General features: G+C 47.0%; 1 protein-coding gene across 1 annotated transcript in view; it reads left to right on the forward strand.

Annotated features, from left to right (window-relative positions):
• VANGL1 (VANGL planar cell polarity protein 1) overlaps nt 1–9,275 on the forward strand; it is a 45,785-nt gene extending 36,510 nt beyond the window's left edge. The window contains exons 7-8 of the mRNA XM_054079856.1: nt 1,813–2,047; nt 3,052–9,275. Of these exons, the coding sequence (XP_053935831.1) occupies nt 1,813–2,047; nt 3,052–3,312 (496 nt within the window). The 3' untranslated portion in view covers nt 3,313–9,275. The remainder of the gene's footprint in view (nt 1–1,812; nt 2,048–3,051) is intronic.
• The last annotated feature ends 932 nt before the right edge of the window (nt 9,276–10,207 follow it).

Consider the following 10,207-nt stretch of genomic DNA (forward strand, 5'->3'; position numbering starts at 1 on the left):
GCAGAGCTTATGTATACTGTGCAGATAAGCTAATGCAATGTCATGGATTAGGGAACAGTCCAGTGCTTGACAAATCTGTAGTTACTTGCTGTAGGAAATCCCATTATTTTCCCCATGCCCAGGCTTGTCATCTCAGCTCAAGTAATCCACAGAGAGAATCAATGGAGCATTTGATGTTGCCTGTTCATGGGCAAGGAGAACGTTTGTGTTTGCAGACTACTGAAAGGGGCAATTTGACTGCCCTTTTCAATGAGTTGTGGAGGAAAGACGTGACCAGAAGCCATTATGTTTTATTTTGGAACATAGATATGTTTTCTGCCAGTCACGCTTAGGCTACAGAGTTGGTGCTTTGTTGAGGTGACCTAAGATAGTGCCTCTGTTTGCTCTGGAGCCTAATTACAGTTTGTAGGTAACATACCTGACAGATTGAGGCAAGTAGCTTACAGATAGGCATCCCTGAACTGAGCTGTATTTGAAAGGAATGTGCCAAGGAGCTGGCTTGGTTTGTGTTTTCTTTTGGCAGTTTATATTTCATTGGGAAAGTGCTGGCACAGTGTTTTCCCATGGCTTGTTTTGGTCTTACCTGTGCTCCATAGCCACTGTCTTAGGCTCTCTTCCAGCCTTGGAGCAATAGGAACCTTAAACTTTTGTTCCTGTGTAGTGTAGCTTCCTAACTCCAGCATATCCTGTTTGCCAAGTTTGGTTAGAACAGCTGCTTAATCAGAGGAAAACCCATCAGTCACTGGAAGACCAGGCCAGATGTTTCAAAGGAGAAAGGTCAGAGCTGCAACAAAAAGACATGAGGAGATTAGGAACTGATTTTTACCCTCACCTCCCATGTCAAATTAAAGAAAATGGTAGGGGTCAAGGCATCTTGTGCTGTTTCTCACACGTAGTCTGAATGCAGTGTATTGTACCTCTGTTTATCATGAGGCAGCTTTCCCTGGGTTTAAGATGCTATGGGTATTGAGAGCAATGTGGACAGTAGTTGGTATCTTAAGTGGAAATCTGGCTTGAAATACATCCTGTCTGAAGGGCCAAAAGAGTTTTGTTGGGCGACTGTCATTATCATTGCTTTTTACTCACTAACTGCAGTATAGCCCCTTACTTGTTAGTTAGTCCTGGGCTAACTTGCAAGTGTCAAGTGGCATCTGTTTGCCTTTTTATGGTGTGATCTTGGTGTTTGCTCACCTGTGCCAACATGGGAATGGCTCGTAGAGGACATCTCTAGCTGCAGTGTTAGGACTGAAGACGTGAGCCCCATTGCTGTTCAGTGGAGGGGGTGCAGAGTAATCATCTAGCACCACAAGGTCTGTACCCATTTGATGTAAATCAGAGCGGACTGCAGCTTGTGAGCATAGTCACAGAGCAGTCTGTGTCTTGGGTCATGCTAGTTTATAGCTTCTTCCTGACTGCTTGCCTGTCCTCGTTTCACGCTGCAGTCCTGTATGCTGGAATCATTGCTTTTAAAGACATGCATTAAATGCAAGGGCAGCTGTGTCTTGTTTGAGTCATGTAGCTGTGTTTATGCTGCGTTGGCAGAATCAAGTACAATATTCCGGCTTTTAAAGTCTTAATCCTGGTTTATGACCCTCAGTTGCTGGATTGCTTGGGTAGGGAAAGGAAAACTGCTGTCTACCCCTTAGACTGCCAGTAGAGAAGATTTTATGTAAATTGCTTGACAGCAGGCAGTGAGTCAGTGGCAGAGATGAGAATAAGAACTTGTAAATTCTGACTCTCAGCCTGTCTTCACCACAAACCCATCCTACCTCTCTTGTTGTGACTCTTGCTGTCCTGATTTCCCTTCTGCAGGCTTGTGGTTGCAGTAGAAGAAGCTTTCACTCACATCAAGCGTCTTCAGGCAGAGGAGCAGCAGAAAGCTCCCGGCGAGATGATGGACCCCCGAGAAGCAGCCCAGGCAATCTTCCCCTCCATGGCAAGAGCTCTGCAGAAGTACCTTCGCACCACCCGCCAGCAACAGTACCACAGCATGGAGAGCATCTTGCAACACTTGTCCTTTTGCATCACAAATAACATGACACCAAAGGTAACGCTGTCTCTAGCATTAGTGCAGGAAGGAGGGAGAAAGGGATGGCCCATTTCTCTGTGTGTGTGCAGAACAGAAAATTGTTAGAGGAGGTGGGTGGAGGCTTTCATAGTTGCTGCCTGTGATACAAACGGTTGCAAATGGACTTCTTCTAGTTATTTTCTAAATCCCTGTCTGACAGTGTTTGTAATTTGTGGACTACTTGGTCAAATGTCAGTTTGCTGCTTCATACCCTGACTGTGACTGTTGACTTGCAGGCACAGGGAGGGACTGAATGATAAGTGAAATGAATCATACAATCCCACTCTCTACCTTCTTGTCTAAAAACACTCCACAATCCTAGAGAAAGGTCAGAAATGTGAGAATTTACTCTTGGGCATTTACCCAGGCCTTGCTATGCTAAGAGCAGAAATGCTGTCAAGAGATGAGGCTTAACACCCTCACACTGGGATCCACCTGGGAACTCGCCCAGGTATGCAAGGGGGAGCTCTACTACCATTAAGATTGCAAAGGAGACTTCAAAACACAAGCAACATCGATTGGTATTACTTGTTCTGCTTTCAGTATTGCAACTTTAGTCAGGCTGCAAAAATGGAAAGCTCTACTTTCTACCTTAGCTTGGCCTGAATAATGGGGGGACAGCTATCCCAACTGGTTGTCTGGAACTGCAGTTTTGGGATGAGTTATGGGGCTTATAGGAGATGAGTTGCCTCTGCTTTACTGAACTGCTGCCAGATGACAGTGCTGATGGCAGAAGTTGGGACTATAACTTTGCAAACTTGCTGGATTGCACTGAAAGAGGATCTTCTGGTGGTTGAGTCTATTCTTGGGGTCTGAAAAGCTGAGAGAGACTGGGGAGAGGATATCTCCTAAAGTGCGGAAGCTGAAACCATTTGCAGCATGGCAAGCCTGTGCTCACGGAGCTGTGGCTGAGGATGGGAAGAGAGCATTGATGCAGAGCAAAGTTGCAGGGTCAGTGCTAATGTGTGTCCCTCTCTTGGCAGGCATTCCTGGAGCGTTACCTCAACCCAGGCCCAACCCTCCAGTATGACAGGGATCGCTGGTTCTCCAAGCAGTGGACGCTTGTCAGCGAGGAAGCAGTGACAAGCGGGTTGCAAGACGGCATTGTTTTTGTCCTCAAGTGCTTGGACTTTAGCCTTGTTGTTAATGTGAAGAAAATCCCCTTCATCAAACTCTCAGAAGAGTTCATAGACCCTAAATCTCATAAATTTGTCCTCCGCTTACAGTCTGAGACTTCAGTCTAAGGGATTTTGAGGGTGGGTTGTTGGGGGACGTTGTTTTTTTTTTTTTAATGTTGTGCTTTTGGGTTTAATTTCCCCAATGCTGACTGAAACTGGCAGATGATGGACCAGTAATATTTGACCATCTGCACTTTATTTGGAAAGTTGGGGGGGGAGTTGGGATATCTTATCTAGAAAGAAATATCTTAAGAGGCGACAGGGTGACTTGGCTCGGTTAGTTCAGCCTTGGAGACAGAACAGATTTTTTTCTTTTCCGCCCCCTTTCCAGGGATACTGTAAATCTCATGCTCTTTCTCCGCACAGTTTGCAACATCAGTATTTCCGTAGGAGCACTGCCTTATGCCATGCGCGTGCCTGTACTTTTGTGTCTCTGCTATTGCTGCCCGTAGCTGTTTCTGAGAGCGTGTCGCTCGCCTCTCTGCTGTTGAAACCTTCTTGCACGGGCTGGGGCTGCAGTCCCTGTTCACTCGAAGAGGAGAGAGGGTGTCGGAGGGTGGGTATGAGGGCTGCTTCTGTGAGCCATCTAACCTGGAGACTGAAAACTTACTCGTTTTCTCCTCTCCATTTGCCCTCCTCTCTCAGCGCTGGACCCATACAAGCATAGTGGGATGGTTTTTTGTTCTCTGTGTCTCTGAAATTGCTTGTCTTGAACTGGATCAGCCCATCTTAACAGTTCTTCAGTTTTTCATTTGGTTTTCGTTTAGTTTTTTTTCCACCAGTGCTTCTTAGTGAAACTCTTCTGTGTGACATGGCTTTGTTACCTTTCAGCTGCTTCTTTCTCTCCTGCTTGCCTGCATCTGTGCTGGGCACTCCCACGACTCCCTGTTTCTCTCCCCTCATATCTGGCTTTCTGAATGTGTTTCTTCAGCCACAGTCCCCTCAGGGTCCGCCTTACTGCCACTTCCTTTTGCACCTGCAAGGGCTGTGTTTTTGCACTGGGACAGGGTAGGTCAGTAGCTGGATTCTCCTCAGATAAATCACAGACCCTCCCTACATCTGACAGCCTCTTTGAGGGGAAAGGGGGTGCAGGCAGGAATGTGCCTCCCTCTCCAGCCGGCTTCAAGTGCATCTGGAGGAAAGACTGGCAAAAGCACTTCCCTCCTTGAGGAAAGGAGCCAGAGAAGTGCTGATCTCTGCTACGTGCACTTGCTTTGGAGAACTGCTGTGCTTTAAAAACACTGCAGTGTGTCCTTCCCCACCATACGCCTTCAGCTATAGCTAAGAAATACCAAACTATGTCTGAATGTTGAAAATCTGCCTGCCTTTCTTGGCCTTTCTGTACTGTGGGAGTTTCTGCTCAGTACAGGGATCTGCTCCTGTGGGAGATGTGTGGCTCTTGAATTGTGGTTAGGTTTGTAAGGCTGCCTTTGCCCGTCGGTACAGCTTTCATATGCGACCTCTGTCATCTGAGATTTGTGGAGTTTTGAAAGGTTTGCTTTTAATGATGAGCCTACATGAGTGTCTGAACTGCAATGCACAGGGCATTGCATGACTCTGGAGCCAGCTCCGAGGCTGGCAGTGACCTACCTTCAGTCAGATCCCTCCAAGACTCTCCCCCAGCTCTGTGACAGTGGATTTTGTATGTGAATGCAAATGCTTGATTCACTCTGCCCAGTCTTTTGCTGTGCGAATATCTGTTTGGCAGGATAAGACCTGCCTTCCATACGACGTCTTAACAGAGGGGGCCTGAGTTCAGTGAGGTACATAAACCAGTGCCTTTCTCTGCCAAGGTGCATTGTCTTCTGAAGGGGCCTGTGAGAGCTCTTCCCTTTTACCTTCCCTCAGTTCCTCTGACAGCTTGTGGGGCTGCCTGACACTCCCACCAGCGTGAGATGGCCCAACTGGGAGCAGGGCTCTGTCAGTCCTGCGTGGTGTGGCTGCTGCGGGCTAGCCAGTGCTCACTGCAAGCTGGTGGGAGGGAGCAGTCACCTTAAGCAGGGGTGCTGGGGACAGGGTAGGGGAGGTCCAGCTTCTTCCTGCTTCAGCAGCAATGGAGCTGCGTGTCCAACAGCACCTCTTAGCATCAAGGAAGCACCCTGGTGAGCGAGGATCCAAAGTGATGATTTCCCATCCAAGTGACACCTGCAGTCTCCTGCATCTTTCTTTCTTACAAGTGTGTGGTAGTCACCTGGATCCTGTCTTCTCCATGTAGCGTGCCAGACATGGTTGTGAAGAAACTAGATGGCACTGTATGCGATGGGATCAGTCCCATGTCCCTTAAAAGATGGGAAGTAGGTAGAGTTTTCCCTTCTCTAAGCTTAGTGTTCGAGTTTCGTTCTATGTCAGGCTTTCTGGTAGTTTGTATGGGGACTCCTTTATTGACTGTGGCCTTCAGTGTTCTGTTTTGAAAAAATAGATTAGTTTATTAAGAGGAGCATACAGTACCTCACAGTTTGCTCTCCTAAAGATGCATGTATCTGGCTTTTATAGTATGCATAAACAGCAAGGTGGGAGAGACTGGGAATAGCTTGGGAGACTATGGAGCACTTATGCCTGTGTGGAGGCTACTGCCTGTGGCTAAATTTTCTCTTTTCTGTGAAGCCATGACAAGAACTACTTTGCCAGGGGCTTGAGTGTGTCATGTATGTGAGATCACTTTGTCACAGGCACCTCTGCAAAACTTTCTTACTTTCCCAGGATTTCCTTCCCCTTTCCTTTTCCCTCCCCGATGAGGGGAGTTGTCTGATAGTATCTGCTCAGGAAACTCATGTCTTAATTGCGCTAAATCCTTGAACACATGGAGAACCAGACGGAAGCGGAGTGTGCTTGTTTCAGGTCTGCTTCCTTATCTGTGTGCTGTGGTTCAGCACTGCCTTTTCTGCCTGCTGCCGAAAAAGACACCGTCAATGGGGGCCAACTCCTATATTAAACCATCTTCCCTGTGTCAGCAGCGTGAAGGCTTTGCCTGATCAAATCTGAAGGAGAGGACTTGGCTTTTCCAGTGGTCTCTTTAGAGATGCAACCTGCTTAAGGGTGTGGACAGATTAAAAGGGGAATTGGGACTCCTGAGGATTTTGGGGGCAGGGAGGGTTATGACATTTTATTTTTCAGGGTGTTTTTTGTTTCTCCTTCTTTCAAAATCAGGGCATCACTGTCCGTCCTACCTCACTGGGGTGTTGTGAGCCTAAACTCCACTTGTCATCAAGTGCTTTGAGATCCACAGATGGATCTGTGGCATCTATAGGAATTCAAACTCTATAAAAATACTGAGCAGTGAGAGCAGACTGGTTTGTTTAACTCTGTTTATAGCCAGCTAATGAGTAAGAACTGAGTCACAGGGAATGAAGCTCTGATCCAAATCCTACAGTCCTTACTTCTGCAGAGCTTGCCAAGAGCTGAGCATAAATAAGGCTTGTAGGGTTTGCCAGCCAAGCACAGGCTGTTTACGCTGAATGCCTCTCCTATCCTGCAGTGTCTCTTTGCACATATTCTCCCTCCTCTCTCCCAGCCTGGATGCTTGTACCTGGCTGAGAATTGTGTTTTTTGAAGATTCAAGTGGTTTATAAGATAACCCTGGTTCTGAAGTGGACAGTGTTTCTTGCACTGGACATCCTTCGCTAGAGACTGACTCATTTGATAGGGTGCTGCATTGCCTAGCCAGGAGTGATGGTGCTCCACTCGTCCTTTTCATGTCTGTGTTTTTCCTGTGACTCCCAAGTCTGCTGCTCAGATACTGGAAAGGCTTTGTTTTTGCTCTCGGATTTGTTTCAGCCTAAATCCCAAACTATGGTGAGATCTTCCAAAACTAGATGCATCTGAGGCTATCAACTGTTCTGGAGGAGATGGAAATGGCTGTGGATTTCTAACAAAGGCTGGCTTTATGGGCTAGTCCTGTAACCAGCCCAGACAAAGGTTGTTGCCACATCAGTTAGCCCATTGTTGCCATGTGGCTGCAGCCATGCTTGTGCAGGCTCTGTGGGGCTGCCCTAAGTCTCAAACTCCTTTGCTGCTCATGGGAGCAGAGCAGGAAATGCTCTCAAAAATGTCAGCATTTTAGCGCTCCCCTCCATAGCATAGGGGTTGGTTCTTGTGGTCAGCTTGGGGAGGTGGGGGGAGCTGCTTGCAACTACCAGTTTTCACCCTGCAGAGGGGAGATGTTGCCACCTGCACACCCCTGTAGGCAACAGGGGGATGTGCTGTGCATGAAAGGGTGGTGTGATACAACTTGCTTACAGAGCAAGGTCAATTTCTCCTTCTGGTGTTGCCCTGGATGCCTTCAAAGCAGCAGGAGCAATCACACTGGGAAGGGAGTGTTGTAGAAAAAGGCAGATCTGATTTCAGCCTCTACCACCTATTAGGCTGACTTCTACTGCCTCTGAAATCTTCCTGGCAGAAACTTCAGCCATTCCACCTCCAGCTCTCAACCTCCCCTCCCTGAGTTTTTTTCCCTGAAGTTTCTTTGTGAGGCAGAGCAAGTACCTGCTGGGGTGGGAGGTGCTGGAGCTGGAGCTTGAGGGCAGCTCAGCATAAGGCACAAGTTTGGGGGAGGTCCAAAGCAATACAGCTCTCATGGGAGTCTTTTAACCTTTTCCTTTGGGATGGAGATCTCCATGCAAAGCCTTGGGAATCAAATGTTGCCAAGTATGCCAAAAGCTGCAGGGAAGCAGTTTCTGAAATTGGCTCTGAATAAGTAGCTTTTAAAAGTCTCGCTTGAGATGTGCTCGTTTCCAACACTTGCTGCTGAAGAAACTGGAAAGATCCATACCATGCTAAATGTGGAAACCTATCCAAGCCAATTTCATTTTGCTTACCAAAACTTGTAAATCTGCCCTTCTGAACGGTAAAACAAAAGTCTTGCAGTGTTCTGCAAAAATGCTGTAGTCTGATCCCAGAATCTACTCTTTGGTTGTACACAGCTCTGCCCTGCTATATAAGAGCTGTTCGTGAGATGTGTGTGTGGATCTGTTTTCTCATTCAGCTTGTGTTTCTGTGTGCTTTTTCCCTTATAGGTGTGTGCATTATACACGTGTAAAGCCTCACACCAGGCTTGGTGGGTTCAGTGTTTAAATTGTGTTAAGAAGAAAGTGCTCTTGGAGTTGAGCTTTTTTGTGTGGTTTGGTTTTGTTTTATTTAAAATCCCCCAAATTTGTGTTCTCTTGAAAGAGATGGCTTTGGGCCATGAATTCTTCTACAGGAATATGCATTCTCCTATGTTCAGGCTGCTGCCTCCGATAGATGATGACCAAAAGTTGCCGTTTCTGACAGCTGCTCTGTGACCAGTGCAGATTGCTTTGGAATACTCCTGAGGTGGGTTGCAGTGCCCCTGGTGTTATCTGCACCTCTGCATCCCTCCAAGAGACTGCATTTTTATCCCTGTAATGTATGGAAGCACTGCGGGCAGCAGGCAGCCAGCCTTGCCCTGTGTCTGCTCTGCCCAGAGAGGGAATCCGTCCCTCTGGCTGCTTCCCAAGCGCCTCCTCACCAGTGCTAACCATGCTTTGGGGATATCTCCTGCGTGGTTGAGGAGATGCTGTGGCTCGCTACCTGCACAGACGTAACTGTGAAGGAATCTTACGCTCTTCTGTGCCTGTTTCTTTGATTCAGCATTAATCGTGTCTTGGGGAAGGAGGTGGGCGAAAACGCCCTTCCCTTGCCCTCTTTTGATCACTGTGTAATACTTTTTCTACACAAACTGTGTATAGTAAGGTGGGTTTTGCCAAGGTTTTCTAATTAATAGACACTAACCAGCATTTCTCTCTGTCTTTTTATTTTTTCTTTGCACATGTGACTTTAACTGCAATGGTACCTGGTCTTTCTGTTCTTTTCTAATCGTGAACTTAAGTAAGCAAATTTCTGGTGTCTGTGACATTAATGCACTGTGGGTCTAGCCTAGTAAATTGTTCTGTTCCAAGCTGGGTTCTCTTAAGTTATATCTGGATGGGGTTTTGTTGTTTTTAAACTGAAACATAAAACCGTTTTACACTTTGCATATTTTGTACAGTAAAATTCTGGAAATAAACTGAAACCAGATTTGATTGTCGCACTCTTTCTCTTATCCTTTCAGACAAAAAAAAGAAAGCTTTTCTGGCCTTCAAGCATTCTTTAGCTATGGCTGGGAGGGGCCGTGCAAACATGTGGTTTAACCTTTTTGAGGCTGATGGTTTGTCACACTTGTTCTAGACCTTTCTAATCTGCCCTGCCACGGTAAAATGCAAACTCATTTATCACTCCTGAAGAAAGACTGGTAGGTGACTGCTATGAACACCTGAAATCTCAAAGGACGGGGAGTAAATGCAGCTGGTGTGAGGGTAGGAGGAATGACTGGAGTGGGAACAGGTTTTTCTGCCTCTTGTATTCTCCTGTAGTTTGCACTACATGAATTATGAAGTGCAGGATTCATGGCTGAGGTCTTTAATTGGCCCTGGAAGGGAGAAGGAGTGGTGAGAGGAGGAAAAGCCAGTGCCTCTTGTTTGTGCGGATGTGAACCTGTGTTCAGCTAAAACAATGGGCAGAGATCTCACCTCAACAGCATTTGGGGGTGTGCCTCTCCCCACTTCCAATTTCCATCACCAGCATGTGAGAGCTTGGAAAGACCGTACCTGAAGAAATGCGAGAGCAGCCTTCTTACTTATACATTCTTTGGAATCCACTCTTCAGGAAAGGCCTTTTTAACAGGGAGTACCGGGCTTTTCAGCTGTGCTCTGCCCAGTAAATCTCAGTGGCTTCAGCTACTGGAAAAATCCACAGGATGCTGCTGTTCAGTAAAAAATACAATGCAGCAGTTGTGGAGATAAACAGCACACCTGTAAGTACTGGTGGAGAAAAACATCCTAATGGGTTATTTTCTGCTTGGGGGGAGATGGATGTATTTAGGCTACAGAGCGCTGAACTAAAGCCTGGGAGGAAGCAGGAAGGGTGGGATGGGGGTGTGCTCAGTCCTGCCTCCGGCCCTCCCTTG

This window comes from Cuculus canorus, chromosome 1, assembly GCF_017976375.1.
Source record: "Cuculus canorus isolate bCucCan1 chromosome 1, bCucCan1.pri, whole genome shotgun sequence".
NCBI lineage: Eukaryota > Metazoa > Chordata > Aves > Cuculiformes > Cuculidae > Cuculus > Cuculus canorus.